Below are 27,146 nucleotides of genomic sequence, written 5' to 3'. Positions count from 1 at the left end.
CCAACAGGTTCCCAGGAGCTCCTGCGAGCCCTTAGGACTAAAAGGGTAGAGGAACAGCGGACAGAGGGGCCCTGAGGCTGACAACACAGCCTCCTCTGTAGAAGTATCTGTTCTCTCCCAACACCATCCTACAGGTAAGAAACCGGACTTGGAGCAAAGCCAGGTCAAAAGTGTTGGGAATCCACTTCCCGCCCCTCCCACAATCCTTGGCGACCTGTTCTGCACAATCCTGCTGTTCCACTCTGCCTTCTCTGGGGCAGCTCAAAGGTGCCTTCGGATAGCCTCTGTCCCTTCCCAGTCCCTTCTCTTTGGCATCTCCTTGCCCCTTCCTTTGTTTTCTCTCAAACCCCATCCCAGGCATCTGGTGTGTGCCTCTTCCATTCCCCTCCATCCCCCTGTCCCCCCAGCCCTCCCGTGGCTCTTCCTCACCCACCTTGACAGGTGTCCTGGAAGCCTACCTCCACGTGTCCCTCCCCCGTCCTCTTTTCAGAAGCTATCTGGGCCACAACCCCACTGGGATGACAATCATTTCACAGACCCTTACAATTTAATTTTTTTTTCTAAAGAAAACTTCTACACGGATCTCTAGTGTGATTCCGGTGACCACCCGGGACACCCATCAGGACAGCTGGCAACACTCCCCTTTCAGAGGAAAAGGAGCTGGGGGAGGGGGTAAAGACGCAGCCGCCCCCCGCGGAGTTTCCAGCACAGCTCCACCGGGGGTGGGTCTTCGGGGTGCTCTTTTAAAAGCACCTGGGGAGCACTGGACTGGACCTTGCGGGGCGGGGGGTTCTGGGTTGTGGCGTGGGTGGATAAGAATCGTGGTCTGCAGGGTCTGGAGAGATCTGCGGTCTAGCTTTTGGAGAAACGGGGTCAGGGCTCCGGGGGCTGCGGTCTGAATTCGGGGCGCCGCGGCCCCGCGCCCGAACCCGCAGCCAGACGTCGGCTCGCGGACGCCGCGCGGGGCCGGGCGCCAGGCCGTGGCGGCCCAGAGAGGCTGAGCGACCGGCCCGGGGTCACAGCGCGAGGCCGGCGGCGCGCGGGGCGGGCGCTCACCTCGATGAGCGAGTAGTTGATCTCCACGTCCGACTTGACGAAGCCCCCGCAGCCCACCACGATGTCCTCGGAGCCGCGCGCCGGCCCCACGCCGCACAGCAGCAGCAGCAGCAGCCCGGCGGCGGCGACCCCCACGGGCCCCGGCGGCCCCGCGCCCCGGCCCGCCCACATGGCCCGGCCGCCCTCGCCGACCCTCCGCTGTCCGCCCGGTCCCGCCCCTCACTCCGCACGCTGCCGGCTCCTTCCTCTTCGCCGGCTGACAGCCCAGACCCCGCCCCACCGCCGCGCAGGCGCACTGCGAGACCACGCCCACAGAAGAGACCCACGGCGCATGCTCAGCAAGGAAACGCGTCCTCTTCTGCCCCCTGGAGGCCTGGAGGACCCCGCGCGCCCTCTGGCAGGTGCTCCTCTGGGTTCAGGAGCTGAATTCTACCTTAGGTTCAATATCACAGCTGGAAAAAAAAAAAAGAAATCGTTGATCGAGGTATCCAACAGCTTTCCCAAATCTAATTAACTCACATATTTCACAAGTGTTATGCACTCTCAATAAGCCCATTAGAAATCCGCAAGTTGGTGCATTTTCTAGGATAAATGATTAGTAAGTTTTAAACCAAAATATGTTAAGTTCAGCATAATATTAAAGAAGGTAAAAGACTGAATATATAACATGTGTAGGCAGAATTTAACTACAATTATCCACCAAAATGGACAAACACTGCTTTCTAACCTAATATTTGAAGTTTTTCCATTTTGCTCCTTTAAGAAAAAAAGTGCTTTATTTTGGTAGTTTTTAACATTTTGTTTCTAAATGATGAAATAAGAGATTTCCCACTGCCATTATCACCATTGTGGCTAAAACTTAAACAATATATAACTAAGAATCACCACGAGATGAGTCTGTATGGTCGTCAAAACCTTCCCAGTGGCTACAGAGGATGAGGCCCTACAGCAGGCTGCCATGGTGGGTGCATCTGATTCCGTCTCTCCCCTCTGCATTCCCACTGAAACACAGTGAGATTCTCAACTACTCAGTCATAGAACTGTTTAAATAATTAATCTCTTCAGTGGGGTTTGTATTCAGAACCACTATAAGGCTGATGTATTTACCCTCCCTACCATGAAGCCCTGGTTTGTCTTAGCAAATCACCAGGGGTTTGAAAACCACCATTTAGGAAGTGTGGGCCTCTGGGAACTTCTCTTCTTACAGAATGGGAAGCAGGGGGACAGGACTTTATCTAGACTGCTCTGCATGCAGCCACAGGCGGTTCTGACAGCTGAAGAGTAGATATAGGATTCCCCATGTCATTTTCTTGGTTCATCCCCCGATTTCCCCCATGTTCTTCTGACTCTCTGACCATGCCTTAAATTCATCTTCAAACATACAAAGAAACAGGTCTGCGGCTAAGCCAGCTGGGTGGGGGTTAGCAGCCTGCAGGGAAAGCGGGCTTTAGCTTCCCCCTAATTTCCTTCAAACTCCACAAACAAAGCAGCTCAAATAAACAGACAAGATGTGAAAGCAAACAACAGACCTGCCCCTTCAGTTTCAAAACAAACCCTGGGTTCATTAAGATCTTCTCTTCCAGAGGACATGAGCAAGAGGACCCTTGAAGGGGGGACTTCCTGGACCCCAGGCTGGATTGGGGAGACTCAAAGAGACGGGCAGAAATGAGGCTGTGGGAACCCATACTGTGGAGGCCCAGGAGAAGGTGAGGCCAGAGAAAAAGATGAGGATAAGACACCAAGCAACAGCCAAGCAGCGAGAGGGTGCAGAGGGCTTTGATTCTTTACCCAAACGCAGATCTGGGTGGGTGTCTGAAAGACTGAGTTCCTGCCTCCAATCTTCACATTTATTTTTATGTGGTGCTGAGGATCGAACCCAGGGCCTCGCACGGGGGGACGTGAGCATTCTACCACTGAGCCCCAATCCCAGCCCTCTCTCTCCAATCTTGAAAGGAGTGTGGGCTCATTAGAAGAAAAATAATAATAAATGTCAATGAAAGTGGTCGTTGCCTTAGTGTGCTTCCGTTTTTTCATCTGTGCACATACCACAAGTACACAGCATCATTTCTAAAGGCAGCCAGTGGCAAGGGACTCTGGCACAAAGCCACACACCTTGCTGTAAGACTCAGGACAGGGGAAAAAAAAAGACTTCCTTCTCCACTTTCCCCAATTTAGGCATATCCCTTTCCCCTGGCCCTTTCTTTTCTCTTTTTTTCTTTTCCCCTGTAAGAACATCATATCCTTTCTAGACTGTCACCTCTCGTCCTAGTGTTCAGGAACCGACTTTCCATGTTCACACATTTCCGCGATGGCATTTTGCAACTACAGGTTATTGCCTGGCGCAGTGGCACCTGCCTGCAATGCCATCCACCAGGGAGTCTGAGGCAGGAGGATCGAAAGTTCCAAGCCAGCCTAAGCAACGGAAGCAGACTCTGTCTCAGAATTCAAAATAAAAAGGACTGGAGATGAAAGTTCAGTAGTGGAGCCTCCGGGTTCAATACCAAGAACTGGAAAAAAAAAAATCAAATAGAACGAACAACTCATTGGTCATTAATCCGTGCACTAAGTGATAATACCAGGCTAAGGTAATCCCTAGCTTATTTAGCACGTACTGTGTGCCCGGGGCTGTGCCAAGGCTGACCTGGAACTCTCAAGCCTCCTGCCTCAGCCTCCATAATGGCTGGGGTTCCAGTCCCGCGGCCACCTGCCCAGCTTGTGCTAAACTCTTTATTGAGAATCTTCTTAAACTCTTCCCAGCGCCCTGCATGTAGACGATGTCCATCCGGGTTGTTGGTCCCTGGCCGCTGCCAAGACTTCTGCTACAAACACGTGCGCACCGTTGGTTCTTTCATCGGGATAAACACCCGGAATTCCTGGTTCCAAAGCGTTTGGGACAATACTTGTTGCAGAGGGCGGGCAACGAGCATGGGGGTGCCCCTGCACTTTTCAGGGATCCCAGGATGCCTTCCCCTAGTGGAATCCCCGGGCCTCCCTGCGCGTCCCCACCACCGCGCCTCCTTTCACCCTGGTCGTCCCAGCCTGGCGGCTCGGATGGACCTTGCCCTTGGCCTCCGATCCCGCCTGGCCCCGCCCCTGGCCTGCCCCAGCGCCGCGGAGGAGGCTGCCCAGGGGCAGACAGACAGGCAGACCCACGCTCGGACCCACAGACGGACAGACGGAGGGCGCCCGATGGCCGCGCCTGGCGAGCCGTGCGCAGGACTGGGGGTGAGTGCGCACCCAGCCCCGCTCTCCTTTCCCGGCCTGGGTTTGGCCTCAGATCTTTCTCGGGCTGCGATACTAGGAAGGGAAATACTCCCCCTGCCCCCCACTCCCGCCAAATTCTTGGCCCCAGGAAGCGAAGAGACCTGCTCTCCAGTTACAATCCAGGTGACAGCGGACTAAGGGGCCTCCAGATCTCCCAGCGACTGGGGGCTGTGAGCTTTACTTGCATGAAGCTAGCTCCCCAAGCCCTTCCCACCGCAGAGAGAGCCCCTACCATCTGCAGGACCCCCTGCCTCCCTGGGCTCCTCTGACATGGGGCCTCAGCTCTCTCCAGAGTGGATTTCTTGGGAAGGGCAGGGGTCGCCAGCCCTAGGCTCTCAGGGCTTGGTAGAAGGCCAAAGTTAACTGAGCGCCTGCCCCGTGCGCTCATCGCCATCCGAGCTTCCCTGCTACTGACCCATCGTTAGGAGATTCCATTTCTCGGCTTCTACAGGGAAGCAAACTGAGGCCCAAAGAGGCTGGGTTCAGGGCAGTCAGAGTAGAGATAAGTGAGGGGGGCGGGGGGTGAGTGGCCCTGAAGGGACCATGTCTGCCAAACTTTGTATTCGAAATTCTCCAGTTAGAAAGGGCCAGCAGAAAGATGGAGCTAAACCCAAGCTTCCAGGGCAGGCACCTGAGTGGAGGTCAGCCCTGCACTTCCTACCTGTGTGGACCTGAAGGAGACGGCTCCCCTCTGGGTGCCTCCTCCTCTGCTCATCTGTGAGATGGGGACAGTAGCATCTACCATCTGGAGATCTTAGAAGAGGCGGCACCTGTGCCTAGCACTCATTATGGAGCGCACTTGTCCTTAACTCCAGGACACAATTCCCGAGCTTCAGATTCCAGCACCACCAACTTCCCAGTGGGTATGGTCAGCCACGTGACTCAACCTCTCTGGGCCTCAGCGTCCTCCTCTGCCAAATCACTATGGTGATTACAGCTACCCGTAGGGCTGGTGTGAGGACGGGAAGAGTTGAGAAGTGAGAAGCATCCCAAAGAGGGCGTGGAACATCTTAATGTAAATGTTAGGGGCCCAAAATGCTGGACCTGCAGGCAGGTGAGACGGGGTCCCCGGGTTGTACCATCCTGAGGGTCCGCCTGGTGTTCTTCAGGTCTGGAACCAGACAGAGCCGGAGCCTGCGGCCCACAGCCCCCTGAGCCTGTGCTTCCTGAGAACAGCGGGGGTCTGGCTGCCCCCCATGTACCTCTGGGTCCTTGGCCCCATCTACCTCCTCCACATCCACCGCCATGGCAGGGGCTACCTCCGGATGTCCCCGCTCTTCAAAGTGAAAATGGTAGCCTCCATCACTGGGAGCCCTAAACCAGATGATGGAGGGGAGGGCCCGGGAACCTGGCAGGGACCCCAAAATGAACACACCTACCAGGGAGCACACGGGGTAGTGACGAAAGGGAGCCCACTGACCAAACAGATCGATACTAGAAAGGCAACAGAGGTACACTTGGTGGATCAAAGTCCCCCCAAACAGATTTTGTAATTGGAAAACCCCGTGCGCGCGCAGACACATGCGTGTCCCCACAGTGCAGAGGTATCTGAGCCTGGCATCTCCTGGTGCCATGTGTACTTGGGGTGTGCACGGTGATTTTTACCTTTTTAAAACTTTAACAGTTGATTCGATTTGATTTGATTCTTGGGTGCTGGGGACGGAACCCAGGGACCCAGGCCTGCTAAGCACACAGCTCTATGCCTGAGCCACACCCAGCCCAGTTAACTTTCCTCTTTGCTTCCCCACTGACCATCCTGCTGAACAGTTTTTAAAAATTGTGACGTGTTTACCATACTGTGTTAGATAAATGCTGCTATTCCAAGTGTGGGCCTCGGCCTTCATTCACCTTCCATTCATTGCTACAGGAATGTCCTTTCAAGTTCATTCACGGCCAGATCATTAATTCTGGCTGTATTGCCCACCCTCTATCCGGGCCTCGCAAACTGAAAGGTCCACTGTTGCCTCGGGGAGGTTTTGCGGGCCGTGCTGTGTCATCCCGTGGGCAGCACAAAACAGCCATCCGCAGCAGAGAGGAAAGAGGCATGAGCGTGTTTCGATAAAACTTTATTTAAATTCACTGAAATGGGAATCTCATCTCATTTTCGAGTCATGACATATTACGCTGCTTTTGCATTTTTTTTTTTGTAACCAATGATTGAAAAATGTAAAAAAAATAAATAAATTCTTAGCTCACAGGCTTCATAAATGGACAGCCGGCAGGAGCCTGGCGGGGTGGTTTGGGTAGCTCCTCCGCGAGCCTTGCCCTGGCCTTCTGTGTGGTGTGTGCCCGTGCAAACTCTCTCGCTTTCTTAGGCAGATATTCTGGAAACGTCCCGGCCCATTAAAGAATTTCCCATGGACTTGGTAGCAGAGATTACAAAGGGCGAGAAGGCATAACTTTTTCACTCTGCAAATAATTTTCATGTCACTTGGTATCCCCACACTCAAAGTGCATTGTTGGAACTCCTGCATTTGGGGGACGTGGGTTTGGCCCAAGTCCTGTTGTGTGTTACTCACTCGAGGGCTGGTCTGTAGTGCCCCCCACCCACGCATCCTACACATCAGCAGACTGGTAACGTGTGACCTTGGTTTATTACAGGGTCTTATCTGGGACGTTGCAGAACCACCGTCCAACACGACACGTCTCCTGCCACCTCTATTTCACCCCCAGCCTTACTTACACCTGTTTCCCCAGGTGCTTGGGTTCGCCCTCATGCTCCTGTGTGTCTTCAACGTGGCCCTCCCTCTTTGGAAAATCCAACAGGGAACGCCCCAGGCCCCAGAATTCCTGATTCACCCTACAGTGTGGCTCACCACCATGGTAACCACCTCTTCTGCTGGAACCTGGCTCGCTCCTGGTGGGGAGTGTGGGGGAGAGAGGCGCCTCCCCTCCCACCCCACCCCCACAAGGGGCCCAGCTGGACTTTGTCACCCAGGGCTTCGCCGTGTTCCTGATTCACATGGAGAGGAAGAAGGGGGTCCGGGCTTCCGGGGTGCTGTTTGGGTACTGGCTGCTTTGCTGCGTCTTGCCAGCTACGAGCACCGCCCAGCAGGCCTCCAGAGGGGTAAGTGGGGACCTGGGCCAGCTGGGGAAAACAATATGGCGGCCTTGGTTCTCATCCTTCCCCTGTCCTTTCCACACTTGGCTTAATCTCAACACAGAGAGACACAGGCACACGCCCCAGTCACTTAAACACTGGAGACACACAAATGTACCCTCACTTCTAAGTAGCCACCCTCCATCCATGTTCTGACTTTTAACTGGCACATGCTAATTGTACACACTTACAGGGTGCAACAGGGTATTTGGGTGCATCGTACATCACGTCAGAATCCATAGTTAGGGTACTTAACATATGCATCGCCTCCTCCAGGGGCCGTTTCTTTGGGGTGGGTACATTCAGACTCCTCTCCTGGCTCTTGAAATATTCAACATTGTTAATTACAATCCCGGCCCGTGCAACACAGAACGCCAGGCCCATTCTTCGGCTGTATTTGTACCTGCTGAGGAATCTCTCCCACCCCCGCCCCCAGCCTCTGGCCACCCCGCTAGACCCTGGTCTGTAAGAGCCACTTCTTCCTCTTCTACCTGTGGGTGAGGCCACCCGGCCCTGACCTCTCGAGCCTGGCTCCTTTCACTTCTTGGAATAATCTCTAGATCCCTGCACGTTGTCACTCATGCTTTTTCTTAATGGCACAGATCCCCTGATCTCACACATGTCATACTCTCTTGCCGGCTGGCACACACACACCTGCGTGCCCCAGGCCCGCCTCCCGCCAGGACACAGGAGCTCACACGTGTGCTGCCCCGCCTGGACACACACGCATGCTCTCCCCTAGGTGACGCACGTGCCCCCTCCTCCTGACACACTCGGCCTCCCCACATCCCTGTGCACCTGTGCCAACACTCACTTTCTGCACACTCACTCAGCTGTCTGGGAAGCCGGGCTTCTGTATTAGGAGCTGATGGGGTGATTTCTTTGCAAAGAGAGACACAGCCTGGATCGGGCTTCACAGCCTGGCTCCGCTGACCTTCGGGCTGGACCCTCTCTGTTGGTGGGGGATGGAGGATGGTCCCAGCATTATGTCCTGGGATGTGGATGGGCATCCCTGGCCTCTACCCACTAGCAGCACCAATTGCCCTCCACTGTGGTGACCCAGAGTGTCCCCGGATCCTGCCAGGTCCCCTGAGGGGGAAACCCGCCCACCCATGGCGAGTCACTCGCCTCTGGAGAGCATTCTGCTGAGGCTGTGGCCTGGAAGCCGAGGACCAGGCAGAGGCAGGTGGCCGGCCATAGCTTCTTGAGCCACGTGGTCACTCTGTCCTGCTCCTAGGAAGAGAAAGTGGAGGGACATCTCTAACCCTAGGACAGATTTTTAAAGAGTAGCGTTTTTACCTAATGAGGAAGCCCCACCGGCACCCCCAAATCATGGAGGGTGGGGCCCACAGTCAGCTTCCGGAACTCAGGACAGAAACAGAGACCCTGACGCCCTCTGAACGCCAGAGCCGTGGCCACGGACAGGCACCAGGGAGCACTTATGTCCCCCTCACTGGAGTCTTCCCAGAATGCTCTGTCTAGGGTCCCGAAGTCCCACTTCAAAGACAGGAAACGAGGCACGGAGGAGGGAATGCCCTCCCCCAGGCCAAGTGGTCAGGAGGGCAGGGGCCAACTCTGAACCTCTCCCAAGGTCAGGTCTTCCCACTGTCCCAGCTTTGTAATAGCAACAGTGGTTAAAAGAAAAAAACCACATAGCGGCATGGGAAGGGGGGCCACGTGAAACCAGAGGACAACTGTCTACTGTCTGCAAAAACACAAAATCAAAGCCAGAAGAAAAATCTCAGGAGAGCCAGGCACAGGGCGCACGCTGTCATCCCAGCGGCTCAGGAGGCTGAGGCAGGAGGATCTTGAGTTCAAAGCCAGCCTCAGCCACTGCGAGGCGCTGAGCAACTCAGTGAGACCCTGTCTGCCTGTCAGAATACAAGCCTGGTGACTCCCCCAGTGGGTCTAGCTGTCACTGTCCCCGCCTGAGCCCTGTGTGTGTTCCCACCCCCATCGCAGTAGCCAGGGGACTGTACTTATTGGTCTCTTGTCCACCCCTGCAGTGGCTCAGCAGAGCAGCTCACAATTTGGCACCGTCTGTGTGCCCTTGAGCTCAGCTGCTGTTTCACCAGGAGTAAAACGGAGGCCGTAAACCCAGCTGGGGTCGGTGGGCGGACCTGATGAGACTGTGCTTAGGAAGAATGTCGTGTGTGCCCGGGACAGAGTACATGCTCAGTCAAACCCGTTCCCTCTCCGTCAACCAGAGAACACAGGCCCAGGGGGAGCTGGAATAGAGAAAGGAAAAGGTCCCAGTGTCCCTTCTTCTCATTGTCCCAGCTCTGTGTCCGCCGTCACCAGCTAAGGGCAAAGCCCAGACACAGCCCTGGCCCCACGTTTGTTCAGACAGAATTTGTGCACATCAGGATTTACAAACTGGGACAACCGGGAATGCAGGGGCCTGGCTCGGGGACACCCTGGCCCTGTCCCCTGCCCGGATGCTGCTCCTGGCCTGGAACCCTGTTCAGCCCCGGCCTCCCTGCTCTTGGGAGTCCCTCTCTGCCTCCACCCCGGGGGGCTCAGGCACTGTCCTCCATGCCCCAGACGCAGGGGGACTTGTGCTCTCTCTCTCTCCTGCAGGGCTTCCAGAGCGACCCCCTCGGCCACCTGTCCACCTACCTGTGCTTGTCCCTGGTGGTGGCAGAGTTTGTGCTGTCCTGCCTGGTGGACTGCCCCCCCTTCTTCCCTAAAGACGCCCAGCAGCCGGTGAGTCCCCAACTGGTCCCCAACTCCGGGCCTCCTTCCTGCCTGCACCGCTTTGGGTCCCAGTCTCCGCGGGGGGGACCCGAGAGCATGAACTAGAGCTTAGGTCTGGGTCTTTCATTCGCTGGCAACACGGGAGTGGCTCAGCTCCTCGAGGTGGCCCTGTGGCCAGCTCCCTCTGGAGACATCTGAGGCTCTGGGAGCGGTCTGCCGCGGTGGAGCAGAAGCCAGCACAGGAGGGGCGAGGGGCGCGGCCGGGGGGCCAAGAGCATGGCTTGCAGAAGCTGATGGTGGGCTGGGTTTGGTCTGGAGGCCACAGTGCTGTCCCCGGCCCTGGGCTCCAGCCGGGTGCTGAGGATCGGGTGAGCCCCGGGCAGTTAGCGGTCACATAACTGCGCAGACGTGGGGGAGGTGACACCTGGGGAGGTGCTCGGCAGGAGATTTTCAGGCCCCTGAGCCCCCGACAGGTGCCACTGAAGCAGGCACCTGGGGAATCAGGGGAGAATTTTCTGAGGAAGAGCCGGGCCACGGCCAGCTCTAGACCTGTTCACGCGGGTGAGCTGTTCAGAACGGCCGTCGGACCTTTCTGTGCCTGTCAGGACGGAAACCAAGAAAAACCTAATAATTGATGATAATCTGGGATGGCCACCATGGAGTGACATGGGCGCTTTGTGCCTTGTTGGTGACGAGGGTAGACTGTGCAACTTTGTGGGTCGGCTGACAAAAATCACAGGGCAGAGCCCTCTTTGTAAAAACTTTGTTCCAATGAGCTCTACGTGACAGTAGGAGGCACCTGCCCTGTCACACACAGGTGGAACATGACTTCTCACTCTTCTGGTTGAACATGGTGTAGAATCACACCCGTCAGATGCACATAGGGTAATAAAGTCTGATTCTTCCTATTATCCTTTCCACCCCCATACCCCTCCCCTCCCTTCACTCCTCTCTGCCTAGTGCAAAGTCCCTCTATTCTCTCTTAGCTGTGTCCCCCCTTAGTGTGAATTAGCATCTGCGTATCCAAGAAAACATTTGGCCTTTGGTTTGGGGGGGATCGGCTTATTTCACTTAGCATGATAGTCTCCAGTTCCATCCATTTACCAGCAAAGCCATAATTTCACTCTTCTTCACTGCTAAGCAATATTCCATTGTGTGTATGTACCACATTTTCTTTATCCATTCATCTGTTGAAGGGCCTCTAAGTTGGTTCCTAGTTTGACTATTGTGAATTGAGCTTCTATAAACATTGAGGTGGCTGTGTCCCTGTACTATGCTGATTTTAAGTTCTTTGGATGTAGCCCGAGGAGAGGGATAGCTGGGTCAAGTGGTGGTTCCATTCCCAGTTTTCCAAGGAATCTCCACACTGCTTTCCAGATTGGCTGCACCAATTTGCAGTCCCACCAGCAATGTATGAGTGCGCCTTTCCCCCACATCCTCGCCAACACTGATTGTTGTTTGTATTCTCAAAAGCTGCCCTTCTGACTGGAGGGAGGTGAAATCTTAGCGTAGTTTTGATTTGCATTTCTCTAATTGCTAGAGATGTGGAACATTTTTTTCCATGTATTTTTTGACCATTCGTGTTTCTTCTGTGAAGTGGGCAGTGCCTTCTTCCCAGCCCTGGCTGAGGGACATCATTGAGGACATGGTCCTTCTTTGAGAACTTCTTGGTCTTGGTGTGGGCAGCTGTTCTCCTGAGCCGCTCTCATTTCTGACTGCGTGGACTCTACAGTGTGTAGCTCAGTCCGTTTTCACCTTGCCTGCTAGGAAGCACCACGCTCATCGATGTGACAAAGAGGCAGTGCCCTCAGTGTGCATTCTGGGTGCGGAGCGCGTGGCCAGTCTGTCCTGTCTTCCTGACCGTGGTCACCTACCCACCCTGGATGTGAGCTGAGGCCTCCCCCTCCCACACCCTCTTTCATCTTTTGCAGAATCCATGTCCAAAGGCTGGAGCGTCCTTCCCCTCCAGAGCCATGTTCTGGTGGATTTCGGGGTAAGCATGGTGGCGGGAAGGGGCTGGGGGTCCTACCCACCCAGGCTGTTGCCTGACTGCCCCCGGGTCCCCTCCCAAGCTCACAAGGGCCGGCTCGGCTTTCCCGCGGGGGGCTTGCCTCAGGTTGTGTCTCACATGCCTGTGCCCACTTCACTTGCTGGGGTGTGATCTGGACTCGCACTCTGGCTCTGCCTCTCAGGGGCCATGTCACAGATCCCCGTGGTCTCCACTTAGCCCTCTGTGACCTGGGGACCACTCTGCTTTTGTAAATGGAAAGAGCCTCGTGCTTGAGCACAGCTTTAGTTGTTCTGCCAGCGTTTAATAAAGTACCTAGTCTGTGCTGACCACCAGGAGTAAGATGCAAAAGGCCGACTCTCTGCTGCCCGAGGGGCCCAGGCTGCTCTTCTAGTGCCAGCCCACCCGGCACGGGGGATGCGCCCACCCACCAGACCCCCTCCTGAACGCACTGCAGTCAGACCTCAGTAGCACCCGACCACGTGGACGTGGATCCTGGCTGTGTGGCCCTAGACAAGCTCCTTTACCTCTCTGTGCCTCAGTCCCCATACCTACAAAACAGGAAGAATGACAAGATCCCCCTGGTGGGCTGTGAAGGTTGAATCAGACCAAGTTGACGAGGCCCTGAGGTGGGGCCTGGTGCCTAGTGAGTGTGACATAAAAGGGTCGTCACACAAACCAGGAACGGGGGCCTCTGGACGTGTGGACTTGGTGGAAGAGCACACAAGTTCCCTTGGCAGCGCCCCACACACACAGGAGGTCTCGATGCTACTTCCTTAACTTAGTGAAGGGTGGCTTTTCCTGCTCTTTGCCACGTGGGGGTGTCCTCCATCCACCCTCCCCTAGTGCGCTCCCTTTTTAAAAACTCACTTTTTTTTTTAATTTTAATGAACTTTTTAAAAAGGAATCTTACAGTCACTGTCCAGACTTGGAAAGTCAATCAAATCCCCTGCCCTGTAGAAAACTCCGGAAACCTCGTCAGGGCACGGCAAGCCGGGGTAACCCTGTCCCGGTCAGGCCGGTGGGTGCCCAAGATCACTGTCTTAGAAAAGGGCACTTGGCAAGTCCTAGAGACAGAGGTGACACCCGGAGGGCCTCCCTGGTGTCATCAGAAAGATCAAAGAGACCCGAGAAGAAAGCCAGGCTCCCTCCGCAGACTCCGTAGCGTTTGATTTCTCCTGTACGTGCCGACCTCAGTCACCTCAGACCAGCCACAGGAAATGACTCACTTTTAAAGTGAGAAAATTGAAACCTAGGGACGTGCCCAAGGTCACAGAACCGTGCCAGAATGCGAGAACACCAGACAGGGAGGAGGACAGTACTGCCCCTGCCCAGGGAACTTGCCATCTGCTGGAGGAGGGGACACTAAGTAAATAGTTAGGTAAAAAATGGCGATCATCATGGCAACTGACATTCTTTTAAAATGAGGCTCAGGAGACCCCAGGCAGTTAGAATGGAATCCACCGGGGCTAGGAAGTCCAGGGGACCTTCCTAAGAAGTCAGGTGTAAGCTCAGACCATGAGTAAGAAACGGCCAGAGGAGGGGTAGCAGGAAACAGGATTTTAGCAGTGTGTCAGGCGTGTGCAAAGGCCCTGAGGCTGCTGGTTGGGCCAGCGGAGGAGGAGAGGTATTTAGAGCTGGGGGAGGAGTTCAGATCCCCTGGACTTCTGACCCTCGGGAGGGGTCTGTTTCCCTAGCGATGTCAGCTGTCCCTTGGTGAAGTCACTTCGTCATCTCTCTGAGCCTCTGTGTCCATCATCATCTCCCCTGAGAATAGTGAGACCCTCTTTGTAACCGAGGGGTGCCCCGCCGATGTCAGGTGGGCTGAGGTCGGCTGCCTTCCCTGACCCAGGGCCCTGCAGAGGTACAGAGAGCCACAGTGACATGCTCTGGGCACACGGCTGCCGGCTGGGCCCCCAGGGGTGTCCCTCTTGACAGGCTGCTCTGGAGGGGCTACAGGAAGCCGCTGGGACCAAACGACTTCTGGTCGCTGGAGCAAGAAAACTGCTCTGAAGAGCTGGTTTCCCGGCTGGAGCGGGAATGGAGGAGGAGCCGCCACGGGGCCCAGAGGTGAGGGCTGGGGCCGGGGCTCAGCCGGGTTCTCGGTCAGCCAAGTCCACCCGTCACTTGGACCCCCAAGTTCAAGTCCAGCCTCAGCAGCTTAGCGAGACCCTGTCTCAGAACACACAGGGGGCTGGGGTGCAGAGCCCCTGGTTCCATCCTCTGCACAAAAACGGGGGGGGGGGGTAGGGGGGGTGACGTCCCAGTCCTTCTGGTCCCAGCCTCGCACCCTGGGCCCGTCCACGGGCCCCTCTGAGCCTCGGTTTCCTCGTCTGTGCAGAAGAGGGGACACCAGGCTTGCAGGGGTCCTGGGAGGTCGCAGGAGTGCCCGCCCCCCGTCAGCTCCACGGCTGCCTCCCACGGTGGCCCCAAGGCCACGGGCTGCCTGCCGTCCCTCCCACTCCCGCCGCTGCCCATCCTGATGGAGTCCCCTGGGTCGGAGCCAGCAGGTCTCGCCCGCCCCCTGTCGTGGGGAACAGAACCCCGGGGACCGGCACCTGCCGGGCGGCTCAGCCCGTGAGCAGCGCCCAGCACCCTCTCCTCTCCCCAAAGGCGCACCGAGGTGTCCAAGAGCAAGGGACGCCGCGGCGTGGAGGCCGCAGAGACGGAGGCTGCGGAGAAGGAGGCCCTCCTGCAGCAGGAGGGGAGCCCGCGGGGACCGCTGCTCAGGGCCATCTGCCGGGTGTTCCGTTCCACCTTCCTGCTGGGGACCCTCAGCCTGGTCATCAGCGACGTCTTCAGGTTCTCTGTCCCCAAGCTCCTCAGGTAGGTGGGGCGTCTGGCTAAGGTGGGGGCCCCACGGTGGCCTCTTCCTGGACGCGTGGTGCTCAGGACCCGGGTGGGGCATGGAGGCAGGAAGAGGAGAAGTGTCCCTGAGGTCAGGGGGCGACCCTCCCCTGCCTGGGTCACTCGCTTCTGGCTATAACTGCCCCAAGGCGAGGGGCACAGAGCCACCAGGCATGTGTTTGTGGGGCCGTGACAATAGGGTGGCATCCAGGCTGGGACCCACTGGGCAGACCTTCTTCTGCCCCGGTCCACCCCGGTGTCCGCCACCGGCTCCTGGTTTGGCTGGACACTGGCTCTGCCAGTTTCATTTCCTTACATTCCTTTGGGCTGGGCACAGAGCCCGGGGCCCTGGGTGCGCTAGGCAGGTGCCTCCCGCCAGCGCCATCGGCACCCTGGAGGTGGCTCTGGTAGGGACCGTCTCATGGGGACGCTCTCTGCTCTCTCCTGCATGTGCAGAAGGCTAGCTGGGGCCTGTTCCCACGGCCACTTGGAAGGGTCCAGGAGAGGGGACAAAGAGGCATGTGCTCCTGAGGCCGTGGCTGGGAGCTGGCAGTGTCCCCTCCAGCCAGATGTCAGGGGCCGAGTGTGAGTCACTAGGTCCCCTGTAACAGAGCACCACAAAATGGGTGGCCACAGGACTCACCGTCCCTCTGTTCTGGAGGCTGAAGCCCAAGGTGAAGACGTCGGCGGGGTGGGCTTCTCCCGAAGCCACTCCTCACCGTGTCCTGGCGTGGCCCCTCCTCAGGGGTCCAGGGGGACACTAGGCAGACTGGATGAGGACCCTGTTGGCCCCCTCTTTGGGGGGCGCTGCCTCCTGGTGGGGGGTCTCAGCTCTGCAGGAGGAGCCCAAGGCCTGATGGGAAGGAGCGAGGAGGGGGGGCACTGCCCTCTGCAGAAGGGGTCTGCGCCCCTGGGCCTCGGCGGGCAGCTGTGGGGGGCTGGCCTCATCCGCTGCCCTCCCCCTCCCCCAGCCTGTTCCTGGAGTTCATGGACAGCCCCGAGGCCCCCGCCTGGCAGGGGCCGCTCCTGGCCACGCTGATGTTCCTGGCAGCCTGCCTGCAGACGCTGTTCGAGCAGCACTTCATGTACAGGGTGAAGGTGCTGCAGATGAGGCTGCGCACCGCCATCACCGGCCTGGTGTACCGGAAGGTGAGCCCCAGGGCACTCACGCCCACCCGTCCAGGCTGGAGGGGACAGTGTCCCTGGGCTCTCGCTGGTACTGTCAGGGCTGAGAACAGAGTCTTCACTCACTGAGTCTCCACTCCCTGCACTCTCATCTCCTTGGTTCTTCTGGTAAGGCCCCGTGTGATCTGACCCTGAGATCTCTCCAAGCTCATCCCATCACACAGCTCTTCCTCCTCCCACGCTCACCCTCCTCCTGCCATGCTGCTCTCCTCTGAGGCCAGGTGTGCTCCCACCTTGGAGCTTTGGCGCTTGGGATTCCTACTGCTGGGTCAGCTCAATGCCCTGCCTCAGCTGGGTCGTGCCTTAGTGGTCCTGGTTTCCAAACCGGGCGTAGACACTCATGAGCCCTCTGACTTTAAGCCAGGCGCAGGGACCCAGGCCTGTGATCCCAGTGACTTCGGAGGCTGAGACAGGAGGATCCCCAAGTTTGAGGCTAGCCTCAGCAACTTAGCAAGGCATTTTCTCCCAGGTGGAAAACATAGAAAGGGGCTGGGGATGTGGCTCCGTGGTGAAGCGCCCCGGGTTCAATCCCCAGCACACACATGTGTGCACATGCACACACACACACACACACACACACACACACACACACACACTACTCACACACACTACTCACACACAGCCCTGACCTTGGATGTCCCTCTATACCTGAGTTTCCTGAGCAGGGTGGTGACGGTCACTGTATCCACCTCCTTTTCATCTGGGAGTGTCCACTCCTGCCCATGAGAGCCTCTGGCTGTGGTGGACTGTCCCCTGTCACCAGGCAGCACTGCTTAGGGTGGAGTGACTTCTGGGCCACTGTCCAGTGCTGTGGCCTGGAGGTTCTGTGACGACTGTGACCACCCCCTGGGCAGCCAGAGCTGGGCAGTGACCATGCTCCCTCAGGGGACCCTGGGGGCCAGGCCCACTGGCTGCCACGGATCCTGGCTCTGGGGGGTCTGCAGCAACTGAATGAGGGTGTTCCCAGCCCCTGAGCTGCCACCCGCAGGAGAGGGGGCAAGGCACCGTCCTGGATGGCCCTGGCACGCTGCCCGCCAGCCTGCCCTGTGCAGGCTCCTGTCCACTCAGCATCGGAGTTGGGTGTGGCCTCTCAAGTCTCCGAGTTCACCTGTTTCCTGAGCTAAAGAGGCAGCCCCTTGGGTCCCCGGATGAATGAGCCGGACTTCCGCTGTCCCCTCGGGCTGCCCCTCGCCACCCTTGAACACACTGTGAAAGGCTTGGGTGTCCTTCCCTGTGGAACTCCAGTCCCTGGAGCCGGTCCGCTGCTCAGGGAGGGACACGGTGGCTGTCCCTTGAAGAGCTGCGCCCCCGGCCCAGCTCACTCTCTCCCTCACACACCAGCAGAGAGAGGATCACAGGTAGGGTCTGACATCCAACAGGCCAGAAGGGGTCCACTGTGACCCCCCGGTCGGGGGAAACAGGATCAGAGTCCGAGGCGCGTGGAATCGTGGGTGCATGGTTCCACATCACGCCTGGCCCACATCCCGCCTTTCTGGTCCTGGTTTCCAATCCCAGTTCCGCATTTACAAGCCTCCCCCACCCCCCCCACCCCCCGACTTGGAGCAAGTTGTTCAACCTCTCTGGGCCTCGGTCCCCTTGGCTGCCCAGTGGGGTAATAAGAGTGCATCTCCCTGACCCGGGATGGCTGTCTCTTTTCACCTTTTGACAGTTCTGCAGTCAGGAGGCATCTCGAGTGTCCCAGTTTTACCGGGGATACTCTCCCTGGGGATTCAAAACCAGAGAGGGCTCTGTCTGGGCGTCTGGGATTGCGTGGGGCACAGCTGAGCCCGGGGCAGGGTTGGCACTTGGCAGATGACCTCCGTGACCTTGCTGAAGCTGGTGTCTTTATCTGGGCTGTGGATTTTTGCTGCACCAGAGCTGTAGGGACTCCGCCTGGATGCCCAGGACAGCCCCGGGAGGTGGGCACAGGGGACTTCACAGGCTCCTTCCCTCCTCAGCCCCTCTGTCCCTCCGGCCCAGGTCCTGGCCCTGTCCAGCAGCGCCAGAAAGGCCAGCGCGGTGGGGGACGTGGTCAACCTGCTGTCTGTGGACGTGCCGCGGCTCACGGAGAGCGTCCTCTACCTCAACAGCTCCTGGATGCTGCTGCTCTGGATCTGCCTCTGCTTCGCCTACCTGTGGCAGGTGTGGGGCGGAGGGGCGGGGCTTGGGCGGAGGGCGGGGCTTGGGAGAGGGAGAAGCCCTAGGGACGCCTGGGGCTCGGCCCCTCTGGGACTCGGTTTCCCCTCTGGCAAGGCTTCCCGGGAAGGGGTCTTGGGGTCACCAGGAGGCAGATGGGGCACAAGGTATCAGTACTGCTGGGGCGTCCGGACCCTGGCACACAGCAAAACGATAGTAAAAGACCCTTTTACAGGGAGAGAGATTGTTACCTGAGCAACAAAAAGACCCCCCCCCAAAAAAAAAAGAAAGAAAGAAAAAGAGAAAAAGTAATGAGACAGAGAGAGAAAAGAGAGAACTCTTTTTTATTTTATTTATTTATTTTATTTTGGTACCAGGGATTGAACTCAGGGGCACTCGACCACTGAGCCCCATCCCCAGCCCTATTCTGTATTTTATTTAGAGACAGGGTCTCCCTGAGTTGCTTAGGGCCTCGCTTTTGCTGAGGCTGGCTTTTGCCATCCTCCTGCCTCAGCCTCCTGAGCCACTGGGATGACAGGCGTGCGCCACCAAATTCAGTTGTTCTTTTTATTAAAATCAAACTCTCTCAGCACCTCCTGGGTTCAAATCCTGCTCTGACCACTTACTGACTGGAAAACTTTACCCTGGTCATGGGCCCCTTTCCCCATCTAAAAGGAGTTGGCAATCAGGAATAGCGCCCTGTTCTAGAACCGCCGGGGTTCACTGGCTCCGCAGGGTGAGCCGCCTTCGTGTGGAATGCCTGGCCCAAGGCGGTGAGGGCTGCGGGACTTTCCGATGTTGGAATATCTGCATGACTCCTTGCGAGATCTGGTGGGGAGGGCCCAGGTCTAAACAGCAAACCCACTTATGTTTCAAACGCACCTCACCCACGTGGCCTGAGGGTGTCCCATACAATATTTTCAATCTGCCTGGTTCTTGACGGTGACCCTCGAGGTCAGTGTGGAATCTCCCATTGCAGCCTCCTGTGAGCGATCCATCTTGGAGCATTTTGACTTTCAGATTCGGGTGTCCAACCTGAGTCTGTGAAGGACAGACAGAGGCCCGCAGCGGCTCTGTGGGTTTTGCTAGTGTCCCTGATAACTAAAGAGCTCCTGGGACCATCTAGCGCTTAGCTGTCCTGCTCCAGGGTGGATGTGGGGCTCACAAGCTTATCTACAAAGGACCGGACGGTGGCCATTTTAGTCTGAGGGGGCCGCAGGTCACTCTCTCAACTCTTGAGTTCTATCTTCAGAGTGCAAAAGCAAACACGGTGATGCTGAACCCCTGGGTGTGATGGCCGGGCATGGCGGCCCACGCCTGTACCCCCAACAACTCAGGAGTCTGAGGCAGGAGGATCACAGGTTCAAAGCCAGCCTCAGCAACTCAGTGAGACCCTGACTCAAAATAAAATGTTCAAAAGGGCTGGGGATGAGGCTCAGAGGCAGAGCACCCCTGGGTTCAATCCCCCGTACCACACAGAACTCTCTTCATGGACACTGAGACTTGAACTCCACACCACTGTCACATGTCATGAAACAGTCTTCAAGTTTCACAACGATTTAAACTGTAAACGCCATTTAGAACTTTTTGCAGAGCTCCTGGGCGACACAAAGGCCCCTGTGCCAGTGACGACAGGCCCTGGGTGGGTCCGTGGGTGGCATGCTGATCGTGCACGAGGGGCAGATCCTCCTGAATGCCCTCTGGTGCCCGTGCACACCATTATTTTGGCAGTGCCCACGGGGAAGGACCTTTCTCTGTGGCTCTGTATTTCAAGGCCTTGCATACAGCAGGTGCTCAGCAAGGACACAGAGGCTTTCAGGCAGTACCTGACGTGCAGGATAGAAACACTGGATGTTTCTATTCAGAATAAAAAGAGAGGGAGGGAGGGAGGGAGGGAGGACACAGGGAGAAATTCACGGAGGTCAAACAAGGAGACGGTGACCGCGATAAAGATAAAAATCAGAAACCGAGAGCCGTGCAGGTGCCGTCCCTGAGGAGTGCGTCACCCAGCCCTTAGGAGACTGTTCCTATCATCAGAGGGTCACCACGCGGTGCAGGTTCAGGAGGGCTGGGCTCAGGGTGCCGCAGTTAGGTGATACCAGGTGTTTCCTTAGGGTCTTTCCAGCTGGGTGCAGGCGTGTGCCTTCTAGACGCTTCTCCACTGAGCCACTGGGTGGCGCCAATGCCTTATAAATGAAGGGAACTGTCCGCCCAGTGCCCAGTGCTCCCCGCCCCCCCCCCCCCCCGTGAGCCCCCTACCCTGACATCTGCCTGTGTTAGGACCCACGTCTGACCACATCCCCGGGGGTCTCGTGCCCCCCACCTGCTCTGTCCCCAGCTTCTAGGACCCTCAGCCCTCACGGCCGTCGCTGTCTTCCTGGGCCTCCTCCCTCTGAATTTCTTCATCACTAAGAAGAAGGGCCACTACCAGGTTTGGCTCTGGGAGCAGGGACGTGGGGTGCTCCAATCAGGAAGTGGGGGTGCTCACGGGTCCTGGGCCCACGCTGGCACCAGAGACCCGGAGTGGGGGGGTCCTGCAGGCCTGGCTTGCCCTGGCCCTGGCATGACTGTGCCCCGACTCGGACCTGGGCACCCATCCAGAGCATGACCCCTTCCACGGTGGACAGCAGCAGCTACCCCGTCCCTGGCTGAGTCCCCACTTGTTCCCTCGCCCTCTGACCTTTGCTGTCCCCTGGGATTCTGCCTTCTAAGGTGACCACTGGTCTTCTCGCCCTTCTCTGCTTCCCGCGGGTCCCAGGAGGAGCAGATGCGGCAGAAGGACTCCCGGGCGCGGCTCACCAGCTCCGTCCTCAGGACCATGAGGACCATCAAGGCCCACGGCTGGGAGGAGGCCTTCCTGGAGAGGATCCTGCGCGTCCGGGGCCAGGAGCTGGGCGCCCTGAGGACGTCCACTCTTCTCTTCTCTGTGTCCCTGGTGTCCTTCCAAGTGTCCACGTTTCTGGTGACGCCGCCGGTTCCCCTGCAGAGCCTGGGCTGGGGGAGGGCGTGCCCGGGTGGGGACCCCACGCTGACCCTGGAGGCCGCACGGCGGGGCACCTTCCCGGCCACGCTCGGCCAGCGTCTCACGGTCAGCGCCGGTGCCCTTCCAGGTGGCCCTGGTGGTGTTCACGGTGCACACTCTGGTGGCCGAGGAGAGCGCCATGGACGCGGAGAAGGCCTTCGTGACCCTGACCGTGCTGGGCATCCTCAACAGGGCCCAGGCCTTCCTGCCCCTCTCGGTCCATCTACTCGTCCAGGTGGGGCCAGCGGGAGGGCCCGGGCTGGCCACCCCTGCAGGCAGCGGAGGAGAGGGAGGGAGAGGAGGCGTGACACGGAGCAGAGGGTAGCGGGAGCCATTGGAAAGGGCCCAGAGGGTGACGGGGACCGCAGCACAGGTCCTCGCAGGGAGCAGCCAGCCCCGGTGCAGGAGTCCCTGCCCGGTCCCCTTTCATCCAGAGCTCTGCTCGCTGCCCGCTCTGTCCTGAGCATCCCTGGGCACAGGGGAAGGAGCGACACTTGCCCATCAGTTGAGAGGGCGCCCCCCGGTGGACAGAGTCCGACATGATCTTTCATCTTGCCTGGAGGCTGGGAGAAAAGCCACCACCTTTTCAGGGCACTTGATTGGGCAGTTTTGCTACTTAGCAGCCAGGAGGTGGGAGAGGTCCCCACTGCCATCACGGTCCCCACCTCCACATGCGCACTGAGGCTTCGTTCTCACGTCTTGCAAACCCGCGGGGCTTGGTGGACAGGACGCCGTAGCCACGCGTCCCGGGCACCTGGGCTCCTGCTCTTCTGGCTGGATGACCTGGGGCCCTGGTTTCCACAGGCCTGGGTGTCCTTCCACCGTCTGGCTGCCTTCCTGAGCCTGGAGGAAGTTGACCCCAGTGCGGAGGACGTGAGGGCCGCCAGCCTGGGTGAGGGCCAAGCTCAGCAGGAGGGCGTGGGGGGATGGGGGGACATGGACAGGAAGAGCACCCCCACCTGGGGAATGGCGGGGCTGCGGCAGGGGGTGGCAGGGACAGGCCGCGTCTCTCACCATGTGGAAATCAGGCATCGCGGGGGGGGGGGGGGGACTGTCCTGCTGGGAGTGCAGGTTGACCCCTGGAGCCCCCGTGGGGTGCCGTTCCAGGTGCACAGCCCTGAACACTGGGCCCAGGTCCTTGCCCTCATTCACAGTCCAGGGAGAGAAACATTTGTGTGTGGAGGGTACCAGGGACAGAACTCAGGGGCACTGGACCACTGAGCCCCATCCCCAGCCCTGTTCTGCACTTTATTTAGAGACAGGGTCTCCCTGAGTTGCTTAGGGCCTTGCTTTTGCTGAGGCTGACTTTGAACCTGAGATCCTCCTGCCTCAGCCTCCAGAGCTGCTGGGATTACCAGCATGTGCCATGGCGCCCTGTGACACAGTGACATTTTTGCTCAGCTAGAAAATGAGTTTCAGGCACCATGGTAGTGTGAGACTCGCCAAGCACTAGTTACCTAGTTACTAGTACTAGTTAGCTTCTCTGTTCTGCCCTAGGCATTCTTACCACCTCTTGTAGGTTGTGGTGACGTCAACTCCTGCAGTGGGTGGGGTGGGGTGGGACCTGTCACCAGGCCATGTTGTGGCTCGGGCATCTGGTCAACCTGCTCATTTGGACGCTAAGCCCATGGCAGTGGACAGCCAGGTCCAAATCCCAGCTGCAGCACTGACCAGCCAGGTGGCCCTAGCTAGCTGTCGACCTCTTGGGGCCTCGCTGCCCCCATCTGCAGGAACCCACTCCCTGGGGTTGGGGTGAGGGTCCGCAGGCTCGGGTTCGGCCCATAGCCCAGGGCCCGGCACCCAGCCTGAGCCCAGAGCTCTTAGTCATTAGTAATTGTTGCAAAAACCCAGAAACAGCACAGCAGCGTCTCAGGAGCCCCGACGGGCGTTTCTGAAACAACCCGGGCCCTGACACACCTTCAGCTGTGCCCGGCTTTGCTCGACCCTGTGGGTGTGACTCAGCAGTTCAGACCCAAGTCCTGGGCTGTCCGCCCCAGCTGTGTGGCCCTGGGCAGCACCTCCTCCCCTCCTGGACTCAGATGCCCTCTGTCCACATTGTCCCCGGGGGGCTGCAGGAGATGGCAGCCCCTGGGCATTAGGACTGCTCCGTCGATAGGCTGGGGTCTCTCATGACCGTGCCGTCACCCCCACTGGAGGGCCACTGACCACAGACCCCTGGGTGTTACTTTAGTCACAAGTTTGACCCAGCTGGTCACCTGCTTGGGGCCAGAGCCACCCTCTCTCAAAGCTATGCCAGAGTGAGATGAGTACAAACACCCGCAGCCAGACTGGACGGGCACTTCCATGTGCCAGCACCGTTCAAAGTGCCCGGTGTAGACCCGAGCTCCCCTGAGCCCCCCGGATGACCCTGGCCAAGTGCCCCTGGGACCCACCCGTCTTACGGAAGGGGAAGGAGGAGGGGAAGCCCCACCCCTCAGATGACCAGCGGGATCCCAGACTCCCAGGCCAACACCCGGGATGCCCAGTTCACTCTGAATCTGCATTTTATTCTCTAACAAACCTTTCATTATGATGATGCTCCATGCAATATTTGGGGCATATGTATGCTAAGAAAAAAAAGAAACACTATTCTGCTTCTATTGGAAGTTCACATTTAAGTGGGGTTCTCCGTTGGATCGGGCACTCCTCCCTGGAGACGGTCAAGTTTCCTGGGTGCCCATGAGTCTCTAAGGGACTGAAGAACTCAGGTCCCCGGGAATCCAGTCGTAGAATCAACAGTGCCTCCCTCCCGTGCCACACAGCCCTGGGTCAGGTGATAGATCATCTAAAACTCTTCTTTTTCTGCAAAGGACCTGACTGTACCTAATTTAGGCTCCTGGGCCACGTGGTCACGGCCACCTTAGCAGGAAGGAGTGGGCGTGGCGTGTTTCAGTAACTCTCCACTCATACAAATAGAGGGCAGGCGGGGTGGCTTCCTGCAGGGTCACCATAAGCTGGTGAGTGGCCGGGGCTGGCTCTCTGGGGGTTTCCTGCTGCCTCCTGGACAATGGCTGGTGGCCTCGGGGCAGAGTGACCCTCCAATGACTGGCTTTGTGCCCTGCAGCCGCCGGGAAGGACTGCGTGGCTGTGCACAACGGCACCTTCGCCTGGTCCCAGGAAGGCCCTCCCTGCCTGCACAGGTACAGAAGGCCCTGCCCGGTTGCAGCCTTCACACTTAGGGGGAGAGGGTGCAGGGGCAGCTGTGTGTCCTGCCTGGGGCCGGAGGGCGCCGCAGGGAGTGTCGGGCGGGAGAGGCGTGGTGTCGGGGGCCACCCATCCTGCCCAGACCCGGAGAACGGCATGCTGTCCCTCCTCGTGGCCAGGATCAGCCTCACCGTGCCCCAGGGGTGTCTCCTGGCCGTCGTGGGTCCCGTGGGGTCAGGGAAGTCCTCCCTGCTGTCTGCCCTCCTCGGGGAGCTGTCAACGGTGGAGGGGTCCGTGAGCATCAAGGTGAGGCCGCCCCGGCTGCTAAGATGCCCCATCCCGAGCGCCCCGTGCCCACGTCCTCCCACGCCCCCGCTCCCAGCCGAGCTGATTGGCATCGGCTCTGCGTCCCCCCTCCCATGCCAGGGCCGGCCCCCCTCCCCCTGGAAGGGCTCCCACCTCGGTCACCCAAACTGGCTGTGTCGCAGGGCCCTGTGGCGTACGTGCCCCAGGAGGCCTGGGTCCAGAACAGCTCTGTGGTGGAGAACGTGTGCTTCAGGCAGCCGCTGGACCTGCCCTGGCTGGACAGGGTGCTGGAGGCCTGCGCCCTGCGGCCGGACATGGACAGCTTCCCGGCGGGCGTCCACACCCGCATCGGAGAGCAGGTGGGGCCCGTCTTCTTGGCACAGGGACCTCGGCCGCCCTGGCCTGTGGGCAAAGTGCTGAGGGGCAGAGGGCACAGGAAGCGGGCCGTCAAGGGTGCAGTGGGTGCTCGTGGTCATTAACGAATCCGTGACTGGAAACAGGCCAGGGAGAGGCAGAGGGCCATGGCAGGGGTCAGTGGGTTAGTGGCCGGGGCTTTCGGACACCTAGATCAGACACTAGGTCAGGGACCCCTCGGAAGTCATATTCCAGGGCCGGGGCGAGCAGGGGACTGTGGACGGCGGATCCCCGTCACGTACGACCAGAGTGCTCCAAACTATACGGACACTCCAAGTCCAGGGGCGGAGGGGAGCTGCCCAGGGAGGCCAAGGAGAGGAGGGCGAGGCCAGAGAGTGGCCAGAGGGAGGCCCCTGGAAGGGAGACCCAGAAGTGCTTCAAACTGGAGGGGGCACATCTGTCCAGCTGTGTCACATCCTGGGCCAAATGTCTGGTGGCCTAGAGCCGCCTCCTCCTGCACCCTGCACCCAGACCTACGTGCCGTGGCTCCGTCCACCACCAGCCCTTCCCTGTGTTGCTGCGGGAGCCCCCCGATGGCCCCTTTGACCAGGCCTGCCACAGCAGAAGGCTCCATTCACACCTAGACCACTCCCGGCTCCGCACAGAACCCACCTGGCCCCCCGTTTCCCTCAAGGCAAAGCCCAAGTCCCAACCGTCCCTGATAAGGCCTCTTGCCATCTGGCCCCACCTGTCTCTCTGCCCCATCTCCCCTCATACCCACCCCCTTTCCTGCTTCTGTCCAGTCGCGGGGTCTCTGCGATGTTTCCTGAAAACCCAAGACACGCTCCCACCTCAGGGCCTTTGCACCTGCTCTCCCTCTGCGGGGAAGCTCTCCCCCTGGGGCCACGGGGGGCTCACCCCTCTGCTGAACGGCGGTGTGCGCATCCCAGCTCTCACTCCACGCCCCCCCACACACCATGCAGGCCCCTTGTCTGGGCTTTGGATTCTCTGTCCCCCTCCCCACCCTTGTTACAATGAAAGGCCAAGAGAGCAGGGCCTTGTCCCTGGCTGAGTCCCCAGGCCCTAGGACATAGCTGGCCATAGAGCAGCCGCGTGGGAGATGTTGGCTGAATGGAAAGAAATAAGAACCGTTGCTGGATGTGGCATCAGGGACATGCCGGGCACCTTCAACAAAGGTGGTGACGTGGAGGAAGCCGGCTGAGTGGAGCCGTGAGCCGGGCAGAGACAAGCAGCGAGTGTAGACGGATCCAGCAATAGGCTGGGGAAGGCCACCCTGAGGACCCGGGGGTGGCGCCTACCCTGGCCAACCCGCCCCGCCCAGCAGGTGCAGACTTGGGTCCCTGTTCCTCTCTGGCCACAGGGCATGAATCTCTCCGGGGGCCAGAAGCAGCGGCTGAGCCTGGCCCGGGCCGTGTACAGAAAGGCTGCCGTGTACCTGCTGGACGACCCCCTGGCAGCCCTGGATGCCCATGTCGGCCAGCACGTCTTCACCCAGGTCATCGGGCCTGGTGGGCTTCTCCAGGGGACAGTGAGTTTGGGAACACATGTCAGAATCAACAGGGCAAGAGCAGAAGCCCTTAGAATTCAGTCCTAACCCAGATCTGTCTACCACCCGCTCCTTGGGTCCAGTTTTCCTCTTTGTATTGGTCAGCTTTTGTTGTGACAGTGCTACATAACAAAGGATTCCCCCCCCCCCCGGGATCTCAGTGGTTTATGACAGCACTCTTTTATTAGTGCATTTTAATTATACAGAATAACGGGCTTCATTGCAAAATATTTGTAGGTGCAAACAGCATACTTTAAACATATCCATCCCCCATTACCATCCCTCCTCCTCCTCCTGGTCCCCTTCTTCTCCTCTGATGGTCTCCTTCCTACTTTCATCTCTCCCACACCCCCAGAATCCACTTAATACTTGTCTTCCTGTCTGGCTTATTTTTCACTGAACACAACGATCTCTGGTTCCATTCATTTTCCTGCAAATGACAGGATTTCATTCTTCTTTA

The 27,146-nt window shown here is 58.4% G+C and overlaps 2 protein-coding genes across 2 annotated transcripts in view; one reads left to right on the top strand and one right to left on the bottom strand.

Moving 5' to 3' along the window:
* LOC308650813 (BOS complex subunit NOMO3) overlaps window positions 1-1,323 on the bottom strand; it is a 44,194-nt gene extending 42,871 nt beyond the window's left edge. The window contains exon 1 of the mRNA XM_081297165.1: window positions 1,057-1,323. Coding sequence (XP_081153291.1) covers window positions 1,057-1,227 — 171 coding nt within the window. The 5' untranslated portion in view covers window positions 1,228-1,323. The remainder of the gene's footprint in view (window positions 1-1,056) is intronic.
* Window positions 1,324-4,156: 2,833 nt separating this feature from the next.
* The window catches only part of ABCC6 (ATP binding cassette subfamily C member 6), a 40,062-nt gene continuing 17,072 nt past the window's right edge, over window positions 4,157-27,146 (top strand). The window contains exons 1-18 of the mRNA XM_081297085.1: window positions 4,157-4,281; window positions 5,430-5,612; window positions 7,018-7,143; window positions 7,259-7,387; window positions 10,001-10,126; window positions 12,049-12,110; window positions 14,064-14,195; window positions 14,739-14,951; window positions 15,944-16,121; window positions 18,138-18,299; window positions 20,632-20,724; window positions 21,052-21,255; window positions 21,404-21,550; window positions 22,120-22,207; window positions 24,380-24,455; window positions 24,639-24,765; window positions 24,948-25,124; window positions 26,501-26,668. Of these exons, the coding sequence (XP_081153211.1) occupies window positions 4,246-4,281; window positions 5,430-5,612; window positions 7,018-7,143; window positions 7,259-7,387; window positions 10,001-10,126; window positions 12,049-12,110; window positions 14,064-14,195; window positions 14,739-14,951; window positions 15,944-16,121; window positions 18,138-18,299; window positions 20,632-20,724; window positions 21,052-21,255; window positions 21,404-21,550; window positions 22,120-22,207; window positions 24,380-24,455; window positions 24,639-24,765; window positions 24,948-25,124; window positions 26,501-26,668 (2,427 nt within the window). The 5' untranslated portion in view covers window positions 4,157-4,245. The remainder of the gene's footprint in view (window positions 4,282-5,429; window positions 5,613-7,017; window positions 7,144-7,258; window positions 7,388-10,000; window positions 10,127-12,048; window positions 12,111-14,063; window positions 14,196-14,738; window positions 14,952-15,943; window positions 16,122-18,137; window positions 18,300-20,631; window positions 20,725-21,051; window positions 21,256-21,403; window positions 21,551-22,119; window positions 22,208-24,379; window positions 24,456-24,638; window positions 24,766-24,947; window positions 25,125-26,500; window positions 26,669-27,146) is intronic.

Source organism: Spermophilus citellus (genome assembly GCF_964194105.1).
Source record: "Spermophilus citellus genome assembly, chromosome: 6".
Taxonomy (NCBI): Eukaryota; Metazoa; Chordata; class Mammalia; order Rodentia; family Sciuridae; genus Spermophilus; species Spermophilus citellus.
Note: the sequence above shows the minus strand (reverse complement) of the source record. Positions and strands in the feature narration are given on the sequence as shown.